Source organism: Gracilinanus agilis, chromosome 4 (assembly GCF_016433145.1).
Source record: "Gracilinanus agilis isolate LMUSP501 chromosome 4, AgileGrace, whole genome shotgun sequence".
NCBI lineage: Eukaryota > Metazoa > Chordata > Mammalia > Didelphimorphia > Didelphidae > Gracilinanus > Gracilinanus agilis.
The window spans coordinates 349,294,336-349,319,961 of NC_058133.1; the positions used below are offsets into that span (position 1 = coordinate 349,294,336).

Consider the following 25,626-nt stretch of genomic DNA (forward strand, 5'->3'; position numbering starts at 1 on the left):
TTTAAAACCTCTAAATTTGTTTACTGAATATGATTCTAAACCCCTTATTTGGCAGAGGATAGGGAGTGGTTGCAGTTGAGAGGAAACTTATTATTTTTTTGTAAATTTTTTTCTGAGGTTTGATTAGCAAGAACTAGGATAGAGCTTATTATCCTTATACCAGATGGAATTCTGGAGGTGGTGATTTTAAGGCTAATAACTAATTGTACACTTTATAAATGTCTTTATCCACTGAATACTGACAGTCTCTTATTCAGTCTTCTGAACTGTTGGTGGTCTTTCAAGTATTTCTTTACTGAGAAATAGATATTCTTAGTGCTAATGAATGAATTCACAGTCAATATGGGTGTTTTTCACACTACACTGGAAATATGGATATAGACCCATGATTTTTAGATTCCAGATCCTGAAAGCAATCCTGCTAAATCATAAAGCACAAACTAGTAAAAAAAATATTGAATACATTAGAACTCTTAAAATGTGAGGACAAATATTTATTTTCATCATAGAAAATCTTTGATCCTCTTCCTGTGAAAATTGCACTTTGAAGTTTCAAATAACACACTATAATGCTTTATTGTGGATTACAATAGAAAGACATAGAACTTGAAGTTTGCAGTACTGTCCATGGTTCTGAAAAAGGTCGTACATGTTTCATCACAGACCTTCAACCAGACAGGTGCAGTCGCTGTCCGTGGTTTTGAACTATTTTGGCTTAATGCCTTAGAAAAGTAAAATAGCAAACTTTAAATAATTTCTTTGAAGGAATTATTAACAATAAAAGAAATTTAATTTATTTTGTAGAGGTTAATTTAATGCATGAGAACTTTATGAACCTGGAAACTTTATCTACCCCTCCCCCTTTAAGACTAATAGCCGTGTTCAAAGAAACCAAAGCAGTTTAAGTGATATGGACTAAATAGGAAAAGCGACAAACTTAATTCTAAATTTGCAATATTTTAACTGGAAATAAGAAAAAATCAAGTGAGAAAACCTTTTATTTTCTCAGGATATATAAATACCAAGTAGTGTAAAAACTCTTAATTTTTCAAAGGAAAAAATCATTATCAGACAATTATTCTACACTATTTGAGAACTAAAGGAAATTAAGAATATTCAAAATTGCTTCAGATGTAAGTCCTCTTAAAACCAAAACTAAAATTATCAAATAGAGTGGAATAAATGAAGAAGTAAATACAAGGAAGAGCATATTGGATTATATTCATGCTTTTCAAGGGCTATTCTAAATATGGGCTGAAGGAGTCGCTAGATACCCTTAGTTTTAGCACTAGGTGTTCTTTTTTAAAGTGCTCAAATAGTCAAATTATTTGATTGAATTGCCTGCTCCACTGCAGAACTAGCCATTCATGATACTTATTTTTGACACTGCAGTTATGCCTCCATCTTTAAAAAAATCATTGGCATTTAATACAATTGCAGAATGTAGGTTTCTTTTTAAAATTCAGCATTTTACAATAACTTTAAATGTGTAGAGAAAATCACTATGACAATGATCAGAACTTGCTGGGAGTGTTGTTCATTATTATTATTTACAATTTAAGAATTCATAACAAGAAAATATAGATAATAATTGTTATACTCTGTCCAAAACATGAACTTACTGAAGAATCGAATGAAAGTTATTTCAGTCTTTAAAATGAACTGACAGTTAATATTCTAGTAGATGTTACCATTAAGTACATTCTCTTAATTCATTTCTACCTTGAACTTTCACCTTTGAAAGGAATCCCTGTCTTAGAAGCAAAGGGGTGTATTAGGAATGTAGTGGTTCCCTAGGAAGTGTTTTTTTATAGTTTTGAAGATTTTCCTTTTGGGGTGCTCAGTTTTTAAAAAATATGAACAGTAAAATCTTTATTAATTTTAAAGACAGCTTCTTTTATGATCTGAAACAACAGCATTTAAACATATACTTTTAAGAAAGCATAGAGATTATTTTCAGCTAATAAATGCATTCTTGTATTTTAAGAGTATTTAAAGCAAATAATTCTTATTGATTTTATTTTTTATTTTTAGAATGCACAACTATTTGAGAAAATAAGATCATTCATTGGCTAGAGATACAAACTATCTCACTAGAAAATACAAATATTTAGTGGAATACAAAATATCCCACTAGAATACTATTAGAAACTTAAAAAAAAACACTTATAGGGATGGCAGGGTTGTTAAGTGTTGCTCAAGCTACAGCTGAGATCTTCTGCCTCCAATAAATATCATAATGCCATAGTAAGAAGAAACATGAACATAAATTATAGAAGCACTTGGAGTTTGTCATTTAAATCCAAGCATCATTTGCTCTCTCCTTATTTATGAATTGCTCTTCCAGTCAAATTGATAAACTAGTGATCAAATAGATTCCACTTACCTTATCTTTAGAATGTTAAAAAAAATAACCAAAAGTGTAGAGGGAAATCCTCTAGTCAAGAGTAGTAATTAAGAGGTGCCCTTCTCAAGTTTTAAAAAACTACTTACGGTCACACAATTTCATTTTCTTCCATAAAAATAAGTGATAGAAAGTGAATGAATTTCAAGACCCTTTTAAAGCCTAAACTGGAGTTAGACTTTAAGTATTTCCTTTGACAGTCTTGGAACACATTCCTTTTTTTTTTTTTTTTTTTTTTTTAACTGCTTCTAAGTGGTAGTGGTTTCTACATAGGTAATCCACCTATTAAAATTCATGAATTGATCTTAATAGAACTAAACAGATCGTAGTCAATCTTATAGGGAAAGGATTTTGTTGGAAAACAAAAGGATTTTTCCACACATAAACAAACAGGATTTATTTCCAACAACACAAGGGTGCTTAGATCAGTTGCATAAGGGATATTGAGAAAGCTGTCTGGCAGGCAGCCTTAAGAGGAGAGCAGCTATCTCAATTTTTCTCACTTAATCTTGGCTTCACGTCAGAAGCTGTGCAGCAGTGCAGTAGAATAGAAGCCTAGCAAAGAGCCCTTTGTACGATGACTGTTGCTATGTCTCGATATCTCCGCGATTTCCCGGGCTGGATTACCTATTGATTTTCCTCCTTTGCTTCCTCAGGCTTTCTCGGCTGGACATTCTGTGTGTGTGTGTTTTGGATTTCTCAAGGATTCTCCCCGACTAACATGGATGTCCCACCATTCCTTGCAGTTGAAGGTTGCTCCTTGGCGCAGTGAGTGAAGAACATGCAGGGACTGCTAATGGGTTTGGGCAGCGTAGACTCGCTCCTCTCTCTGTGACCATGCCGTGATCGTGTCTGAGGGCCATCAGTCTACGTATTCTCATTCTTACCCTACCGGGGAGCCTGACGCTAAAAGGGGGAAGTAGGTGCAGCGCGTGTGTGCATAGAAACACCATGAAGATTATTTCCCCGATTCTAAGTAACCCAGTCTTCAGGTGCACCATTAGACTCCTTCTCTGCTTACTGTGGATTGGATATTCTCAAGGAACCACACATGTATTAAGATTTGGTAAGATTTCCCGTCCCTATTTGTTGTACGTTAGCAAGCTCCGCCGTAGCAGACCAATGTAAATACGCATGTTTATCTCTGAAAGGGGGCTCTCTTCAGTCTGGTAGATGCCCGCCAGTCTCTGGAGACGTACACTGGACCCCGCTAGTTTCGATCTTCCTCCCACCCCCCGACCCTATCCCCTCAACCCAAGGCAACAGGATTGAGGGGCTGCGAATGTATGTGCTGGGGCTGTAATGCCTCGAAAATGAAGATAATTGTGGGGAAAGTGACTGGCAGCCTTGCCTGTCTGAGCCCCCTAGGTTTCAGTCTGCAGAGCGATCAGCGCTTATGTTGATTCCTTGTACTGGGCGTTTGTTTCCATAGTGGTGGAAAGCCGAGTTCTGTTAGTGGCTGATTAGTTAAAATCGGCAACTAGTTGGTAAGTTCCCACAGTGGGTTTCCCCCTGGTTCCTGGATAAGGTCTTGGAGTGCCCAGGGCAGAATCACTTAACAATTGGAAAGAACATCAGGCTGTAGGTTTTTTGTTTTTGTTTTTCCGTCTTGGAAATAAAACCTTTGTGTTCCTTTACTGAGATTTTTAGTCCCAGGTTTGATAACGGGGAGGAGCATGATTTAAAGAGCAATACTTAACGTTGAAAGTTAAGCTTTTGTGAGGACTCAGTGTGAACTCACCCCAGTTAAGCGAACTGAGGAGTGTGTATGTGTGTGTGTTTCCATTTCTTCTTTTTCCTCTAGCACCCTCAGCCCATCCTATGCCAATTTTAATTATTAGAGGAGAAATAATGCTGCACCCTAACTTCACATAGGGGCCTCAAAAATAATAAAGACATAAGCAAAAATTACAGGGAAAATCTTTATGTTTCCCCATGAAAGTAGGATATCTTTCACATTCACATTGAAATCTGAATGTGGAACTTTTTAGGTGAAATGCTTGGAGAGATGTTTGCTTAGATGAAATGAAGTGTGATCAACATGCAACAACACTTCAGTGACCCAGGCTGTTGTAAGAGGAAGTAGAATTGGTCGGGAAAAGTTCCCCAGGGAAGATAAGAGTTAATGTGGGAAAAATCAAGACATTGTATTTACACAATTAATCTCCTTTTGATAATTCAAGAAGATTTATATCAGACCCAATATGAAAACAAATATAATCTGGGTATTATGAAGGAAAAAAAAAACAGGCACAGAAAGTTACTTAGATAAATTTATGCTGAAAAGTGCATATGTTTCTCAGCATCTTTTAAAAAATATGAATTATGTCTTGATAAATGTCATGTTGGACAAAATGGGGAGAAATGCATTTTTATAATATCTGAAATAATTTTCTTTTCCTCATGAAGTGAAAAAAGACTGGCAATCATTAAAAAGGGTTATTATTGATGGTATGTGTTGAATTTCTGACTGTATTACTTTCTTTTGCCTTCTTTTTTAAATATAAAGATCATGTAGAAGGCAACACTTGGCAATGATCATCTTTAAGAATGTTTATTTCTTTAGGCACAACTAAACAAGTCCCATACCACTGCAGGGATTTGTGTGCATGTGTGTGCACTATAGCCTGGCTCATTAAAGCAGGCTGGGGAAGCATTCAAAGTCTTGTGTCTTCCAGTTAGTTGTTTGAGTTGTTGCACAACCCAATTATTTGGAAAATAAATTGAAGCATTTGTGTGTGTGTGTATGCATATGTGTGCGTGTATGTATGTTTAGGGTATGACTGGTGAAGAAGATTTGCAGTGTACGAACTCAGAAGGTTTAATTATTGCTTCCCTGTTCTTGTAGCCCGTATTTGCTGAATCATTAGATTGCAACATTTGCTGATCATTTCATATCTTCATATTAAAAAATCTTGGCTATTGTAACAGAATCTTGTAGTGGCTGTCCAAAAGAGCTGACACTTTAAAATAAAATACATTCTTTGAGGACCACACTTATTGGATGCAATGGTGAGACTTCACTTTAATAACTTGGTACATTGATACTGAGGTTCACTGGTACAGGGTCTAGATTAGCTTACTTCCAAATGAGGATCAAGATCTTGCCCCCATACTCTGAGTGATGAATTGGATGTGTCTGTGTTCTTAACTTTTCCCTGCTGTGTGCATCAGTCTGGCTTTTCTGAACTGCTTCTTTAACTTGGCAGATAATGAAACAACTACTTATACACAAAGAAGAATTTTTTCCCTTTTGGAGGAAAAATGAGTGTTCAGGCATAAAGAGGATTTGCATGTGTATAAAGATGCTAGCAATATTATTTTGAACTTTACAGTTTTTTAAAAAGTAGTGATAGCTCAACTCTTCCTTCTGTTTTCTCTCTGATAGTGGCTAAGGAAATGAACTGGAGTTAGGAAGGTTGCTTCTTTTACACCTAACTCTAAGCAATGCCTGGTTGCTGCTGAAAGTCCAGCTGCCTCTGTGAGGCTGTCTGCCTGGGTGATAGTGATCCCCCTTTCTAGTCTAAGCCTAGGAGAATGCTGAATTGAGAGATTCTCCCTTTAGGACGAGGTAGGCAACACGCCAGCCTCCGCTTTTGCTTCTCAGCCAGCAATACTATGGCAACAAGGGAGAGAGCTGAGAGAGCTGGCAAAGTCCTCCTACCCCCTCATTCCTCCGGTGGAAATTAACCATCATGGATTTGGTATTGTCCTTCCCACTGCTCCCAGTATTGTGGTGACTCGACACTGAATCCTCCTTTCATCATCTGCTGCTTCCACGCAGTCTTGCCTGTGATGTGTTGAAACCAACAATAACAAAGAGCAGCCACCTGCTCCGAGCGTGTCTGCCATTCGATGAATTCTGTCTCCTCCTTCCTTTCTTTTTGCTTCTCCCACACCCTCTTTCATCACACACACACACACACACACACACACACACACACACACACACACACACACACACAATTTTTCTTTAGACAAGGTCAATATGGAGCCAGGAAGTAGATGGAGTTCACCATGAACTCCAAGAGGGTAAAGTAAAACTTCTTTCAACATGTTTTGGAGAGCCAAAATAAAGAATTTCTCACAGATGCCTTTCTGACTTGTATACGGTAGTAGCTGAGACACTGGCCCAAATGGGTGGGAAGATGCTTTTCAAATGGTGACATGGGTCTCTAGCTATACGGTGACCTCCTCACTGATATTTCAGCAAATGTGGCTTACACCGAGAAGCATAGATCCCCAAGGAAGACTCAGTCAACATGCCACATTATTCTCCCAGAATTCAAAAGAGACTGAAATCTCCACTTTCAGAGATATCTCATTAAGTTCAGTTACAAGAAATAGAAAGTGAATGGGCTAATGTTTGGTGTGTTCTTTCCCTTCTTTCACACATCTGTACTTCCCCCTTATGTTGGCTTAAATCAATTTTGTTTTATTTTGGTGTTGTTGAGGGTGTGGGTGTGAATAGATGGCTATACATCTTCCTGGGATTAACAGATAATGTAGTCCCAAAGGGCTAGTGGAGATGGGCATAGACAGCAAGATCAGCCTGATTACAATTTAGCTGCCTTAGGTCTGTATGTCTGATTCATACAGGTTCTTCAAAGCAAAGGCTATTAAATAGAAAGCTGATAGACAAAATGAAACAGAAGAAAGGTTGGCGCAGTCTATGGACCCCTCTCATGCCCTGAATTACCTTAGATTCTGTTTTTAATTATTTGTTTTTATCCTTTCGTAGTTATCATTGGACACATTTTTATTTTATTTTGGAAGTGGATGGGTCAACAATTATACATTGGTAAAAGTACTGAATTTGGATATGGGGTCCTGCTTTTCAATCTATGCTTTGCAACATAATGCTGTCAGTTTGGGTAAATAACTTACTTTTTGGTACCTCAGTTTCCTTATGACCTCTAGGATCCCTTCTAATGTAAAACTTATGGTTCAATAAGAGAAAGAGTTCTTCTGTGCCTTAGCGCTCAGAATGCAGTAGGATACAGGTTCTCATATCTTTTAATCCATGGGTATAAGATTATTCTGTTCTCTCCTTATTTTTTCATTGGGCGCATCCTGCCAAGACACTGCCCTCAAAAAGATTCACCAAGAAGTCTGGAAGGAACCACTGATGAAAATAGAGGAAGGCCTCATTTCCTTTTACAGCCTGATGGCTTTCATGGAGGCTTAACCCATTTCAGGAGGATTATTTTATAACAATCTGTGATTTATTTCAGATAGAACTATATTTTAAAATATGGTGGCAGTGTGAAAATGCAAACATATCTTCAACAGGGTATAGGGAGAATGGCAGAAACTTCACCTTATCCATCTTTGACTCTCCATCTTCTACCACTGTGCTTTGCATATAATAGATTCTCAATAAAAGTTTCTTTAGTTAAGTTTACCTTTAGTTGAACCTGGAAGTGTACCTATGGGCAAGAAATTCAATTAATATTTTCACTAAAATGCTAACACGCATCCCAAATGTCTTCCCAGGAAATGATAGCATTTTCTCTCTTGATAAGCTATTCTCTCTCTTGAGTTTCAATTCATCTGAATTTTGCTTTTCTTAAGTGAGTGCAGCAACAATTTTCTGTTGAAAGACTTTTCCTCCAAATCTAGGAGCAAACCCTACTTTGACTTAGTTCTCATGCAGATCCTCTTGGTATAGTGGTTTGAAACTGTGTTTCAAGGTAAAGAGTCTCACACTTGGAGTAATGGTGGCTATTGAAAGACAGATAAAATTTGAATACAGATTTGAAATTGAACTCAGAAAACCAAGTGAATGAAGCCTTTTCAAGAAAAGCAAACAAAATCATGTTTAGAAATTCTCAGTGTAATTCTTTGTTGAATTAAAAAAACACATCAAGGTATAATTGCCCTGTTGTGATTTTTCTTAACAGAGTTATAGTCTTTTAAGAAAACAGCTTTGAAATATACCTTCTTGCTCTTGAAATAGCACACTGATCCCAACACAAACACAATCAAAAAACCTTTTCTGGACTTCTGAGGTTCTATTTCAGAAATGAGCAGGGATTTTTAGGTGACAAAAATTTCTTCAGTGAGATTTAGTCTTTGAGTTTAATTCCAGCCATCACCATAATGTGCTCATTGGCCCAAATCTCAAGTGACTCTCTTTCAACATTTACCCAGCACAAGTTAATTTGAACTGCTTCCATCCACAAAGAAGTCAGATGCCATTCATGATTCTGGTCAAGGTTTTGGCTGCATGATCCTTTATAGATTCACTCACCTGTAGTGAAGAAATTAGGTCTATGATATAATTTTTAATGTCAAATAATTATAATAGATTTTCTGTGAAAATGTTTTTCAAATATTTGGATGAAACATGGAAAACATTTAAAACCTCTATAAACCACTGTACTTTTGGAGAAATAGTAGCATTTTGCAGTAGGTGTTGTTTGTCTAAGTTCTTTTTTTCCTTCTAAGTTCTTTTTTTCCCCCTTCCCTCCACACTTGTTAAGGCGTTTTTTAAATCTACTTAGCTAATAATACGACCTTTATGAAATATTTTTTTAAAAGTTCAGTACCTACTTTTATATGTTGAAGAACATATCAGTTTTCTGTTTTATTTTACATATGGCATATATAAGGCATCATTTATATACTGCTCATGTATTATATAAGGATTCTAGAAGTGTTCTTGTCTGAGTTTTTAAAGCAATTCCAGATATTCAAAAATGAAAGTTGGATGCTTTTTGAGTTACCAAAGGTTTACCTTCTTTCCATTTGTATCCCATTTCTCTGGGTGGTAAGAAAACTCAGAATGCATTTTAAACCCTACATCTTTGGATAAAGGGGAAGGTCAAATGCCCCAGGAAGGGAAAGGAGGTGAGAATCATGGATATTGACTGGTCTAGATTAAACACCGAAGAAGAAGATTTCAATTTGATAACGTCATAGCCCTTCCTGTTTTCCTTTGCTGCTTCTGCTGACAATTTTGTAAGGTAATTAAATTGGCTGATTGAAGTCACAGTGGTCATGGGGCGATAAAGACCATTTGGATTTAATGGAATTTTAAAACAACAGTGCACTGCACACAACTCTTACAGAACAAGAATTTTAATGGCCCATTCAGGGTGCTGACTAAATAGAACGTCCTTAACAAGTTTAATTGAAAGGGCAAACCAGATTAGCACTCTGTAGTCTTTATGACTGAAGATTGGGGAATTAAAATTATCCCTTTAAAAGACTCATTATTGCATTATCAAGATTTAATGTAGGTTAAGTAAGCTTTCTTCATTCTTTCATAATGTACTGGGGACCTAGGTTTAGGACCAAGTTGCTCTGAGGAATTAGGTGTAGCCAACTATCTTAATGAATGGGATGATAGGTGGATCTTATTTCAAAAGCCCCACCTTTCCCTCCAATAGAGGGAAAGCATTTGATTTCCTTAGAAATGGAAGGACAATTTATAGAGGGTGGTAAGGGTAAGTATTGCTAATCAATACCTTCTTTCCTATTCTTGGAGATCACTTCTTTGCTTTTCTTCTTCACATTTAGACATTGTTTTGTTTTTTCTTAAAGAGAGTAAAGAAATATATTTAGAGTAGATGTCAGATATTAGCAACCATTTTGCTTTTGATGTTTTAATTTCTTCAAAGGTATTTAGATTTCTTCCTGTGATCTTTTAGCTTTAACCTGGCCCCCATTTCTCCTCCCCAAAACTGGTATTCAACTTACCAGTATATAACTTACTATACTTAGTTCAATAATTACTTTATATAATTAAATATTATTTATCATACATAAAGCAGAACATTGTTTATCTTGGAATTAGTTAACAACCCAATTGATTTAGTCACAGGAGCCAAAAGAGAATGAATTGTTCATTTGGTTGTTGGGGGCAGATATTGTGTAAAAACTCTCCTAGATGTGTAAGGTAAAGGGCACATGATAAGATAAAGGAACTTGATACTGAGTCAAATTTGATAAGAAGAAACAGTTAATTTTAAGTGAAATATTCCCTACCTTTAGCATATCATTCTTCTCTTCCAGTCACCTATTTCAGAAATCTCATTATTTTTCATTCTTCCTGGCTAGGAGCATTCATGGAGACACTCCTAGCAACCCGGAAACCTGGATCCCATTGGGTATATCGACCAATCCTCCCCTCTCAAGTCAGTGTCTCCCTCTTAATCTACGACTTACCTACAGTGCTCTGCCTTAAAATTAACTTGTTCACCAGTGCACAAATCTCTCTTCCTTTTTAGTTCATAATTAGATATTCTGATAAACTAATCCATTACTCATGTGCTAATGGGAGAAAGAAGGACTCAAAAGATTATCCCCACCTTTTCAGTTAATGAATAGGCATCTTAATAGTGGTCTTTTAGAAATACTAGCAAAATACTTTCCCAATTCAATTCGTTCTGATTTACTAAACATTTATTAGGTACTTATGTGTAAAGAGTATATTTCTCTAACCTAAAAGAGTGAATATTCTGGGAGAAATTTCATACTATGCTGGACAGGCTAGTGCTCCCTTGACAGGCTTGGAGGGAAGATGTGTTTGCATGCTTCCAGCTTTAGGCTATTCTTTAAATCATTGCTTGGAGGCAGCAGCCCGGCATTCTGAAAATTAATTCTCTAAAGGTGAGCAGCCCCTTTATATTATGGATTCAACCCACTATTTGTTGCCCATTGTACTTATTGGAAGTTAAATATTAAATCAAAGCATTATTTTCCATACTCAAGAGAACTTGGAGATGTAGCTCATAGAATCAAAGAACTAAGGACCTGGAAGAGAGGCCTTAGAAATCATTTAGAGCAGTCTCCTAATTTTTAAAGACAGAGAAACTGAAGCCTAGACATATTAAGTGACTCATTTAATTTACAAGGCATTTACAGAATTAAGATTCCAGGTCTTTTGAGTTAGAGTATTTTATGCTTTTAACTCTACCACACTTTTTCCCCAATCAATTATTTACACTAATACTAAATACATTTTCTACTAAAAATGTCCTCCATAGTATATGGTTTCTTACACAATAAAGTACATAACTCCTTATTCTGGTATTCAGTGTTCTCTCCATCCAGACATTGTCTATTTCCAGCCAAATAACACAATTCTCTTTTTTACTGTCTTTGCTTTAGGTGGCATCCACTATCTCTTTTTCATCTGTTCTTTCCCATTCCTTTACCTTTGGTCAAATTATCTCCCATGTCTACAAAGGATTTACCCCAAAATATTTCAAACTTTTAAGTCTTATCTTTTCTACAAAACTCAATTAAAGTTCCACTTCTCCTACTTCTTTGTATTCTCACTAGCACTAACATTCAGAAGTGAAATTATGTTATGTATTTTCTATTCATTAATTTTGCTTTACTGTATTTTTCTCAGTTTGCCATTTTGCATGTTAAATTCATATTGTGTGCAATGTATATCAAAGTGATGGAGTATTCTTGATTAAAATTTAATAAAACTCTAAAGGAGGAAAGGCCAGAACTTTTAAAAATTTAAAACAATCTTAGATGTAATTCTGTTTTAAAATCTATAAGTACTGACTTTTGCCATATTAAAACATCTTTTAAACTATAAGGCCTCAATATTTTCTATGAGATATAACATTGGCAGCACCTATGGAATTCGGACTTCCCATTATTTCAGCATTAAATCTTCAGGAATGTTCCTAATTCATGTCTTTTTTTTACTTATTCTCAAACTCTAATTTAATTTTGCCGTGCTCTTCTGCTTCTGATCAGACTGCCACAAAGTCCTCAGATTAGTATCCCTGGTTGACTCCTATTTTGGATGACCCTACTGATCTTTTGGATTCCTCTCAGATCAAGAACTTTTTGACCATGAATGTTCCTCCACTGCTGAGCCTTAAACAAATTGATTTCCCCATGGAAAATAATTATGCATCAGAGATTGTAATCTGATTTACAAGTAGTACCTGAATGGAAAACTTAATTCCAGCCCATCCCAAGCTAGTCTCCAGGGCAGGACTGAAAGGAAAAGCACAAACTTCTTGTAATTCTAAAGAGCGATATAAATGCAAGCTCTTAAAATAGTCATTATTTGATATCCCAAGGTAGTTTGGTTTCAACACACAGGCAGATGTAGTTTTCTGGGCATTTTTTCCAACAATGATATTGACCCACTTTTAAAAATGATGATTATGATCCTTGGAACAAGTTGAATTTGGATAGTTGGGAAAATATTTCCCAAAGATATGAAGAAAACACGGAAGATATTAAAAACCTACATGAGGGGGGCAGCTAGGTAGCTCAGTGGATGGAGAGCCAGGCCTAGAGACTGGAGGTCCTAGGTTCAAATCTGGCCTCAGACACTTCCCAGCTGTGTGACCCTGGGCAAGTCACTTGACCCCCATTGCCTACCCTTACCACTCTTCTGCCTTGGAGCCAATACGTGTATTGGCTCCAAGACAGAAGGTAAGGGTTATTTAAAAAAAAACTTATATGAGGACACTCAAATTGCTTATTGCTTTGAACTAGGAGGCAAAAAGGGACAAAATTGTTAAATGCCATTCTGTTCCCCTTCCCCATTTTGGTCTCTCATTTGAGTATCATTTGCTAGTGATAAGGACAATCAAAGCCAGTGGTGTCGAACTCAAATAGAAACACATGCCTGCAGGTCACATATTGAGTTGGAACACTACAAATTAACATCATGTATGTATGTTATATTTTTATTTTTATTTGTTTTGTTAATTATTTCCCAATTACATTTTAATCTGGTTAAGACAGCATTTGGTAGTTTTTCAGGCTTCCAGTTTGACATTCTGATAGGCAAACATCATTTCTAAGAAATCTTATTGATTTATATAGAAGTTACAAAATGTATATGAACATTTTTTATTCTTTTGATTGATGGTGATACCAATCTTAGGCACCAGCTGCATGCTTGAGTTTGGCTAAAAAAAGCTTTCATTGAATAGCCAACAATATTTTTTAAACCATGTAGAGTTCTTGATATGTGGATTTAATGATATTGGCAAAGACTCTTTGCAGTCTGTTACATAGTCTCATGATATGTCCAAAGTCTACTAAAAATTCCATTTAAAAATACATTTTTTCAGATTAGATATCAATACAGTTTTAATAATCATTTTCTCACACTTTTTGATCCATGTTCTCTCCCTTCTTTCTACCGCTCTCACTTCTTCCAGAAGGCAGGTAATATGGTAAAGGTTGTTCATGAGTTATCATGTACTGCATCTTTACATGTTCATCATGCTGTGAAAGAAGACATATATTACTTACACTAGAGAAAATTTCATGGAGGAAATAAAGTGAAGTATGCTTCCATCTTCATTCAAACTCACTTTCTTAGTTACTTCTATGGTGGTGGACTAAGACTGAGGAAGGGAATTGACTTGCTCAAGATCACACATGGAGTGAGGTACAGGGCCAAGATTCAAAACCAAATGTTCTGATTCCAAAATCAAGCAATCTTTCTACACCACTCCTTTGCCTCTCTGCTTATGGTTAGTCACAATTATCTTAAAGTGAGTTTGCCCAGGTTGGGAGGTGGCCAAATTTACTGCCTCCATGGGCAACTTCCTAGGAGGGGATCCTTAATCTTAGAAAATTGTCCAATAAATAGAACTTGATGTCAAACCCACTCTCTTATACCTTTTTATGGTCCCTTACTTAAAAGGGTAGCTCAGGTAGTATTTGCACTTAGGAGGCTCCCATTAAAACATAGCAGGGCTTTTTATTCCTGGACAGCAGCCAGTAATTTTTGAGCTTCACTCTCCCCTTCTTAATTGGGAATGAACCGCTGTGAAAATGCCCAGAGACATCTCAAGTGTTAATTGCCCCAATGGTGTGAAGAGCTAATCTCCTTATCCTTTCATAATACTTTGCACTCCTTCCTCTGTGTCATGGCCCTTTTTGCTAGGAAATGAAGCAGACAACTACTTTTCGTGCTTTAGCCCTAGGATCTGAATGACCCTGATCAAGTTATTCTTGGTGATTTTTTTTTCCTGTTGATCAGTATAGGGAATTGGATCCTGATTTATAGAAACAATAAAGTTTATTTAAATATTTAAATAAAAATAAAGTTAAAGATTATTGAAAAATATGAAATCTTAGAGGGTTATCATGAGAATGAAATAATACAATATATTTAATAAGTGCTTTATACATTTCTGTAATTGAAATATCAGTTATACTATCCTGATCTATTTGAAGATTGCCGTAGAGTTGTTTGGAATTTAATTCTTCATTTTCCCCAGAAGAAGTTCCGTTAGACACTTTATGACACAGTATGAAGTCTTTCAGACCACTAGGTTGCCCTTTAGTACATTATTATACTAGGACATGAAACAGGACTCTTGTGTTATGAAGAAGGAGATGAAATTGCTCCAAGTCTTCACCTCCTAGGCAGTAGTTTGTGAGGCCTTACTCAATCTTTTATAAAAGAAATAATAGATTATGGCTCTTCTTATAGCCTTTCTAGGCTACAGCTTTTGAAAATAGACAGCCCCTTATTTCCTTGTTCTTGTGATGGATTGAAAACATTAGTGCTTATGAGAGGTAGTGAGGTGTGGGCAAGCAGAGGAATGAGGACTGAAATGCCAAATGCAGTGTTTTCAATGGCAAAGGATCCACAGTAGGCAGCAGTACCCTCTGCATTTTGGCTTGTTTGGCAAACTCCAAGTGCATTACTTGTTATTCACATTATCATTCCCTGATGCTTAATTATTTTCTATAGGAAAATAGAGTTGTTTGTGGCTTTTAGGAAATTAAATTGAAGTTCAAAAAACATTTTCACATATGAATTAACATTTTAAATGGGTTAGTCCTTAGGGTGCACTATGAGGTGTATTTGCCTATAGTAGGAATATGTGTATCTATATAGCTAAATATGCTTTCTTATACACAAACCTATATGCATCTAAATATAGAAAAGACAGACATCTTGGGATTCAAAAGCTCCAATGTATATGTGATTTTAAGGATGTGGGCTTTTCTTCTAGTAATGCATATTGTATAGTTTATATCCATACCATCTCATGAGTTTTCCACAAGAATTTTCCAAATGTGCTAGGGCAATTTCTCTAGTTCTCTTGCCCTTTTGAGAATACCAATGACATAAGTAAGCTATTCATTTTTTCTCTCTTGATTTTGTCCCATGTTTGGATCTTCACATATTTCTTAAATGGATAAGGGAGGGGGGTTACTCATCCTGGGGAACTTTTGTAGGTAGAGATGTATCCCTAAGTTCTTACTGCATAGCTGATGCTACATTTCTTTGATATAATCTTTTAAATAAAAAAAATTGTGGCTAAAAATAGCCATCCTTCCATTCGGTTCAATTGCAATTCAAGATTTATGAAATCCTACCACATAGCGGGTAATATTCTAGATGCTAGGAATGCATAAACAAAGATGAAAACAGTCCCTCATTTAAGAAAGCCCTGTAGAGAAATGACTTTAGAATTGAAAAGAACTTGGTTCAAAACTTGCCTCTCAAAAAATCATGAATGATCATGGACCAGTCACATAATCTCAGAAGGCTTCCAGGAATTTGTCTTAAGTTGTAGACAGGTTGCTGAACTGTGTTGGTGGAGGTTGTTCCTCATACCAATGGAATATTCATTTGGGACTTCATTAGCCTAGGTGGGGAGCTGCCTGTAACTTTATCACTTTTGAGTGTGAGCTAAGATTCCAAGGCCATTCAGGACCAAAAGAATTAGAGGTTTATTGCTGCCCCATACAAATTGAACTAACCAGGACTGTTTGATCCATCTTTCTCCCTTGTTAGTATTATACCCAGATGAAATAATTGTTTGAGAGGGCTGTCATTATTTTTTTACTTCCTAAAACTGTTAGTGAGTACATGCCATGTTTTATCTTCCCACACAATACCTCTCCTTTCCCTGCCCCCAGATTCATGTTGATTGGTTAGGGAATAGGGCCAATGGTGTTACTTTCTCTTAAAACCAAACTCTCTTTCTTCATTTAGACAAATTTGAGCCAGTTGTGTCTGACAGTTTATAAATAAAAGACATATAAATATCTGCTTTTTTTTCTTTCAACAAACTCTAAGCAAACTGAGGCAATCTGAATAGGAGCAAAATCAGAGTTTGCTTCTTTCAATTGGTAACAATTTATGAAACAATTTGACAGAAAAATTTAATGATAGAAATAAACCTTGAAGTTATTGTACTAGGGAAGGCGCTCAGGAGAATGCTCTGTGGCAATTTGGCTTTTAAGTACCGATGGCACTTTTTATTACATTAAAAAGGTTGCTCCTATTGCTTAATATGAATTAAACTCCCAAATGTAATGCACAGCTTGTTTTATTGGAAATAATTCACATACCAAAAACAGCAACATTTTGTATATTCTAGAAAACCAAGCCAAACGTGAGCCCTGCATAGGGAAGAGAAATCCCTCTTCAGAGAATTTAGAAGAATGCTTCTCATAATCTGAGCATCTTTTTTTATCCCAAATTAATAAAACAATATTTCCCTTGCTTTTTCTGAAGGGAGAGGAAATCTAAAAAGTTATTAGATAAAATGCAAGTTGCCTTCAGCCTTGCATTATTTACCTGAAGTTAGCATTTGTGTTGTTCTCATCTCATCACCTGAAAGACAATGGTGTTTTTCTCCCCAGTCTTTCACAAATTCCCAGAGTAAGTTCAAATATTACATGAATAATTCATCCTACTCACTACACATTACAGCACTTAACCAAAGCAACTATCAGAGCTCTTCTCCTCAGGGAAGCTAATTTGTGGCATTATTACTGTTCTGATTTTGGTATGTTTAGGGGGTTGGTGACCTAGCTGAAGAAGTCCTCTTTTCTCTTTTTATGGTCCTTTTAGCAAAACCCTTCTAGCTTAAAACTTCATCACATGCTCTTGGAGGGGAATATCCCTGTATTTTCATATTTCTTTTTTCCATTGAGATTTATGTTTTTGAAATGACACTCCTGAATATTAACTCAGTCTCTGCCTGCCAGGGGAAGACTCATGAATGTCCACCTTCCTGCTAGAAATCAAAGCAAATGAGTTTAGGGTCAAATATGTTTCCAGCTGAATTATTGAACATTGAAACATACCCTGGAAACTAATGATGTGAATGCATTTTTAAAGTACACTATGTAGAATAGGAGTCCTCTGGACCTGTGTATAGAATTCTCTTTATGAATCAGATATGTTTTGATCCTTGTTATACTATATGTATTTTTAGGAAACATATGAGCCAGGGAATTCCATGTTAGCATTAGACAACAACAGTTCTCCTTCAGTTCTAATTCATTATGGTCGAAATACTTTCAGGGTAGCTAAGTGATGAATAGAATGTCAAGCCTGGGAGTCAGTAAACTCATCTTCTGGAGTTCAAATCTGACCTTCGACACATACTAGCTATGTGACCTTCTGCAAGTCATTTAATCCTATTTGCCTCAGTTTCCTCATCTATAGAATGAGTTAGAGAAGGAAATGACAAACCACTCATTTCTTATAGCGCAATTTTGCCAAGAAAATCCAAAATAGTGTCATGAGTAGTCAGAAATGACAGAAAACGACTGACAATAACAATGGTGACTCTCATCTCAAATAATGGCTAAACTTTTTTCTCCCTTAACACTTACTAAAAGCAGTGGTGAGAACAGAGAATTTACCAGGAAATGTCACATATATCTACTCTTTTGCTCTTTATCCATGAATTCCAAAGAACACTGGCTTATTAAGTCTTTCAAACAGATTTTCTTTATTATTGTGCTATAAGAAATGATGCAGTAACTATTTTCAGAAAAACCTGAGGAGACTTGTATGAACTGAACACAGTGAAGTAAGCAGAACCACAAGAAAATTCTATACAATAATAGTACTTTTGTAAAGGAAACCAGCTTTTAAAGACAGTATCTTTGATTGACACAATGTCCAATGACAATTCCAAAGGATTCATGATGAATCATGCTATTCGCCACCAAATAGAGAGCTGATAGATTCATGGCTCAGACTGAGGCATAGCTTGTCCTTTTGGTTCTGCTCAATTTACTGTGCATGAGTTCATATAAATCTTCTCAAGTTTTTCTGAAACTTGACCAGATCTTTGGAGAATAAGCAATTATAAGGGGGGGGTGATGGTGAGGGAAATAGTCTATACAAAGGTCCAGATATGGGATATGGAACATGACAAGTGCAAAATAGCAATTAGTCCAATATGGCTGAATCAGAAATTACGTCAAATGTATAGGGAGGGAAATGCCAGACTATAAAGAACTTTAAATGCTAAACACAGGGATTTATATTTGATCCTGAAGGAAATAGGGAGCCACTAGAATTTGTTGAGTAGAATAATAACCTGGTCAGATCTATATTACAGAAAAATTGTCATAATAAAAATTAATCTTAACTCAATTAACTAATTATTTTAATTGAATTTGTATAATGAAGACATGTAGCCCAGTTCCGAAAATATTCCTGAAATCTCTATGTGTGCCAGAAAAGAGTCATGATATGATTTGAGAAATTTAAGTATATTAAACTGAATATTTGTTATAAAGAATTAGTGATTTCTTCAATCAACCAATTAACTAATCAACCAGATATTTATTTTGAAGGGTTATGATTCATTGCTGAAAACATGTCATTTCTATGCTGATGTAAATTCTTTGGATGATATGATAGAGTCTAGAACTGCTATGTGAGCAGGGATTCAAAACAACATTTATAAATGCTTGTGTTAAAAATAAACTGCTCAAGAAGTCACACTATGAGTCCCCTTTTTGATGAATATGTCAGACTCAAGTCAATGCCTGATATGTCATTCTGGCATGAATGTAGCCCAGGATTCTTAAAGGCTAAACATTTAATTTTATTGACCATAGCAACATATATAAGCCATAGAAAAAAGGAGGAAGCAGAAAGAAAGGAAGTTACAGTATGGGGTCTCTAGGTATACATCTTTTGAAGCATATGAAGTATGCAAAAAGCTTCAATATATTTCCCTTTTTTTGCCCCCTTAAGAATTTGACCTCTTTCTACATGATCAAGGGATAAGCAACTCTTGCATTTTCATACCTAGATGTTTTTGCTTATTTTTTTCTTTGTCATAAGGAAGGATTCAATTTGAGAATTGGCATTAAATGACTTTGATATAAAGAAAAAGCAATAAAAGCAATTTTTAAAAAGAATTTGACTATAAAGGATAAGATATTTTAGTACAGAGCAATCTTATACATGTGCACACATATGAAACTTTCCAGAAGTCTATTGTGTGAAACAAGTCAATCTATAGGCATATTATACAAATATGTAACATGAACAAATTCTTTTTCATTTGAAGAAATATAATAAAATAAAAATGGTAATTAAAATTTTAATAATAAAATAATAAAAATTTAAAAATAGTCTTGCTTATACCAAACATTTTGTTTAGATTGCTTTTTTAAAGGTTTAGAAGAAAGTGGGATATATAGCTCCTTTGATAAGCAAGCTGTGGTTTCAGGAATGTTGGATGTCTCAATTTTGAGACAGTTCAACGCTGTGATGCACAGAGATAAAATCTAGTGGCTTGGAGCTCTAGTAGGCAGGCTAATTATGGATTTTGAAGAGAAATTAAAAGAAAATCATATTTGGACAGTGTAATGGGGAGTTTCTGACACTCTAATGTATTTCTTCTGAATAACCTCTGGTAACAGGATAGAACAGATGGTTCTAGAAGTCATTAAAATGTCTTGGGGAAACTTTGAAGGTGGAAAACAGGAAATATTAGCAATACTTTAGGGATATGTGATAGATTCTATGGTGTGGTCATTCCTTCCATTGAACTTATGTATAAATTACAAGATGCTATTATAGTGACTATGGAGGAGGAATTTATGATCCTATGGCCCACCCAACAATGATTCTTAAATAGCTTAAGAATTCTTGAATTTCAAAAGATACTCTCAAATTAAAAAAAAAAAACACTTACCTACTGTCTTAGAATCAACACTAGTGTTAGTTCCAAGGCAGAAGAGTGGTAAGGACTAAGCAATGGGGGGGTGGGCAATGACTTGTCCAGGATCACACAGCTAGGAAGTATCTGAGGCCAGTTTTGGACCCAGGACCTCTCTACTCTAGGCATGGCTCTCTATTTATTGAGCCATCTAGTGCCTTCAACTCTCTTGCTAGAGTTCTTCTCAGATTTAATGTATTTCATTGAACTTATCAGAGCTCACACTCATATTGTTGTCTTCAATAACTTTAGGTCACCATAATAGTGTGATCTGGTATCATAGGTGTACTGTAATGGAAGCCTTCAGGTATAAAGCTAATAATAATATTGTTTTATTTATGTCATTTTTGTAAAACATTTATGTAATACTTTATGTATTTATTTAATACTTTTTTATGCTACCATTTATGTAATACTTTGAGGTTTGCAGAATGTTTTACAGATATTAACTCATTTTATTTTCAAACAACCCTGAGAGGTAATTGCTAATGTTTTCCCATTTTACAGATGAAGATACTGATATAGATAGAGGTTAAGTGACTTGTCCAAACTCACATAGCAAATGATGAGTGTGAGGATGGATTTGAACTCAAGTCTTCTTGACTTCAGGTCTTAGTGCTCTATCTACTCTACCACCTAGCTACTTCTCTAAGAGAGAAAAGGAAGCAAACATTTATTAAATTCCTACTGTGTGCCAGGCACTGTGCTAAGCACTTTACACATGTTATTTAGTTAAATAGTGACAAATGTCCTTATGTGTGTTTAAAGTTTATATTTCTCTTATCCCTTCTTGTTTCAAGGTGCTATTTTGCTTATAAGTAGAAAGTAGAAGTTGTGCTCATTTGTCAATAAAAATTATATTTTTGTAGACAGTACAAATCAATACATTATTTTCCTGTTTCAGTTTCCTATTTCTAAAGAAAGTCTATGTTTGGCTTAAGCTACCCCCTAAAATCTATTGGCAACTACTCAAAATATAGAATAATATATAGGAAGAATTCAGGAATTAGTCCAGAGGTGTGTTGGAGCCAGCTTTAACCTCTTTTCAAGCTATTATTAAATTGTTAGATTTTCAGTGGAAGTATTTGCACTTTGGAAATCAATAAATACTAAAAACCAGTGCTTGATTTATTGTTTTGTTGGTTGTTGAAAACAGAGGCTTTAAACTTGCAGCCCACAACATTTCTTAGTGTATTAAAATGTATTTGGAAAATAGTTAACAAAACAAAATATAATAAGATATAGATGATATTGATATGTAGTTTTTAAAGTCAATATTTAGTTTTCAGGGATCTTTATGTATGGTTTGTTATTGTTTAGTTGTGTCCAACTCTTTGGGACTCCATAGATGTCCTCCATGAGGTTTTCTTAGCAAAGATACTGGAGTGGTTTGCCATTTCTTTCCCCAGTGATGTCCCCATTTTACAGATGAGGAACTGAAGCAAAGAGGGATAAAGTGACTTGCCAGGGTCACACACTTTGACAATAGACAGACAGGTAAGGCATTCAATTAGCTAATCATTCTGGAACTAATTTACATGCCAGGCACTGTTCTAGGCACTGAGAATACCAAGACAAAAATGAAATAATGCCCTTAAGGAGTTTACATTCTATTTAAAGCAAAACACATGCAAAAGTCATTAACTATTATAATAAAACTATACAAAGTACCTGACTATAAAATAATGAATGATTTTAACTTTAAAATAAGTGTGCCACTATGTATAGAACCATATAATTACTGTTTTTTGAAGTAGTAACCTTGAAAGGCTAAATGCTTCTTCCAGTGATATTGCTGGCATTCAAAACATTTAAGTAGTTCTTTTTTTAGAACTGCTTTTAGAAGATATTAAAAACTTATTTTAAAAAATTGGAATGCTTTACGTGTCTTACCTTATCACTTTTCTCAATAATATTTATCTTCAGTTGTACAATCCTAGGTCTGAGTGGGGTAGGGATAAGGGATCATTACCACTGGGAAGACTCCTTGGAGGTAATAGCGTTTGTTTGGCTTTATAAGTTAGGTAGGAATTTTACAAAAGGGGAGACAGAAAATATTCTGGCCTATGAAACAGTCTGAACTGCAAAGTCACTGAGTTAAGAAGTTTCAGTACATGTTCAAGGAGAAAGAATAGTCTAGGTTGACTGGCCCATAAATTACCAAGAGATGATCAATATGAAGAAAAGAACAGGTAATGCCCAGTTGAAGTGGGCTTGAAATGACAAGAAGAGGAGTTTGTATTTTACTCATAGATGACAAGGATCTATTGAATGCTTTTTTTTTGAGCACAGGTGTGACATAACCAGATCTATGCACACATAGAATTATTCTGAACAAAGGATGAAGAGTGAATTGGAATGGGGAGAAAAGGAAAGTGGAAAGAAGTGATTGCAATGTTTCAGATCATAGTAATGAAAACTCATACTACCACAAATGAAAAGACAGGGTGGATTTAAAAAATGTCAAGGAAAGAAAATAGACAACGATGGTAAATGATTAGGAAAAAGAAACAAAAGAGCAGGTGGATTCAAAGATAACCCGAAGGAAATGAACATAGGAGACTGGGAAAATGGTACTGTAAGTGGAAATAGTGAAGTCACAAAGAAGAACAGGTAAGAGAAAAAGATAATAAAGTTTGGGAAAGAGAGTGTATTTTATCTGCCAGAGAGACATCCAGTTGAATATGTCTTTTGCAGACTGTTGAGAATGGAACTGTAAAACTCGGAGAGAGATCAAGGTCTTAGAGTAGTCTGAATAGATTAGTGCTTAAATGAGATTGTCACATAAATGAATGAGATTGTCAAGAGATGGAGAGTTTGGCAAGAAAATAAGAGGAACATCAAAAGACTTTTAGTAGCACCTATTACCAAGAGATTAGAAGCACAAAAGAATCCATAGGTTTAGGAAAGGAACCACAGAGGTCATCTATTCCAAACTCTTCATTTTGCAGATGAGAAAACAGAGGCTTTGAGAGGTTACAGAACTTGCCTTCAGTTACATATGTTTAATAGCAAAACATGATGTGAACTCAGTTCCCCTAATGCCAGATTCAGCAATTTTATACTGTACCATATTGCTTCTCTGATTAGGAATATCAAGAAGTAGGTAGAAGATAGGGAAGAGACCCCAGAGAGTATGATGTCTCTAAAGCCTAAGGTGGAGTAAACATTCAGTGAAGGGATGGGCCACAGTGGGAAAACAAACTGCAGGGAAGACAAAGAGGATGAAACCTAATGGGAAAAATATCCCATAAGGTTTGGTGATTACAAGGTCATTGGTGATCTTTAAGAGGAAGTTTTAGTAAAATGATTCTGATAGACATCTGATTACACGAGATTGATCAGGGAGTGAGTCATGAGAAGATAAGAGAAATTGCTAATGGACAATTGGGCCAACAAGCTTAGCTCTAAGAGCGATGGAATGGTGGTTATATCCTCTTGGGGGGCAAGAAAAAGTTTCAAAATTGAGAATTTATAATTTTTTTCAGGCAGATTAAAATGAATCAATGAAAGGGAAAGATTTAAGATACACAAGAAACAGGTATCAGATTTAGTGGCTCACTGAGTTTTGTCTCCTAATAGGGATGGGAAGCCTGGTGGAGAAGAGATGAAATAGAGTAGTTATGATGACAAGGTTTGCAGAACTGAAGATTAAGTAGATATGAGGGATTTCATGCCAGCTAGTTTCAATCAGTAAAATAAGCAGGGAAGTTGAGTGGGTGGTTGGCAATTAGAAGAAAGAAGAAAAGATTTGGAATAGTCTTAGTGGAGAATGAGGCAGGAGAAAGACAGTTGATAAGCAGCAAGAATCCTGGTGATATTAGGTAATATTAATTTATTTTATTGGTTAAATATCATGACTTTCAGTAGTGATACTTTGTAGCTTAGGAACAGAAGCAGAGATGGTATTCATAGGTAAGGAAGATATGAAGATCAGGGAAACAAGAAAATCTAGAGTAATAATTGGTGAAAAATTAAAGTGGCCTCCAAGTATCATCCCTTTTAAGGGTTCTTTTATCCATGTTTGGAAATTCAGGCTTCAAACTGGGTAACTGAAGATGACTTTCTCTAACTCAGGTGACCTTGGGTCTGTTGCAAATCTTTATGACCACAAAGATAAATGATACTACCTTGCATTTTGATATCAGTGTCCTATAATTCTTCTTATGGAAGAATGTGATCTGGCTATTTGGGTCTGTACTTGTATCTGAATATCATGATGAACTATTTCATAGGCTTATAAATATAGAATTAGAAGAGACCTGAGATATTATATTTTCCAACTTTATTATATTGAGGGAAACTGAGGCATAGAGAGGTTGTTATTGGTCTAAGATCCCACAAGTTTTAAAAGGCGGAGACAGAATTGGAACCTGTCATCTAGGTTTGAAACATTTGAAACTAGAATGCTTTCCATAATAACATGATGCTTTTTTATTAGCCATATAGGAATATATTTTGATGTAGTTTATGAAAAATTATAAAATTAAAAGGCTCTGAAGGCACATAACAGTTAAAGTATAACAAGAAGTTAAATTTCAAGACAGAGTAAAGCTATTTTCATGACTAAATAATATTAACCTCTCAAGATTTTTAGGATTCATTTGGTCTAGAAGTTGGAATCTTATAGATTATACACAAATATCTTTTACTATTGATAAAATTTTTGAAGAAAAAGAAATTTATATCAGAGGCAAACTTTTGAGTTCCTGAGAGGTTTTCTGGGGGTCACATATCTGTTTCAGGATGATTATTGTGTCTGAAATTTAAAAAGTAGGAATATGGCAGAAATATTTGTCACCAGCTAGTGACCGACACAAAAGTACAATAAGTGCCCATAAAATAAATACTGTTGTAGGTGGAAATCAGAGTGAAGAGACTTGTTTTTAAGAAAACATGATAGATTATTTGCACATTATCAAAGTAGGAGGGAGGGAGGTTTAAAAAAGTCTTCACAAAATAGTAACTTTACACTAAACTAACTTTAAAAAGACTACATGAAATATATTAGGAAACAGGCAAGGTGAGATTGGTTAGGTAAAATTCAACAGGATTATGTAATAAACACAGCAAACTCATTTGACAAGAGTCAATATGTATCAATGAAGACTGGAGAAAAGCATTGAATGTTATGAAGAAATGATGGAAGTTATGATCAGTCTCTTAACGTTATTCTTAACGTTATTAAGATAAATCCTGACAGTACATTAAAACTTTATTTCTTTATCCAGTAGTTTGCAGCTATAAGAACCCTGTTACAAATGCCTGCCCCAG

The 25,626-nt window shown here is 35.4% G+C and overlaps 1 protein-coding gene across 1 annotated transcript in view; it reads left to right on the forward strand.

Annotated features, from left to right (window-relative positions):
* The first annotated feature begins 3,355 nt into the window (after positions 1-3,355).
* The window catches only part of GRIK2 (glutamate ionotropic receptor kainate type subunit 2), a 767,698-nt gene continuing 745,427 nt past the window's right edge, over positions 3,356-25,626 (forward strand). Inside the window, exon 1 of the mRNA XM_044676594.1 lies at positions 3,356-3,470. Coding sequence (XP_044532529.1) covers positions 3,356-3,470 — 115 coding nt within the window. The remainder of the gene's footprint in view (positions 3,471-25,626) is intronic.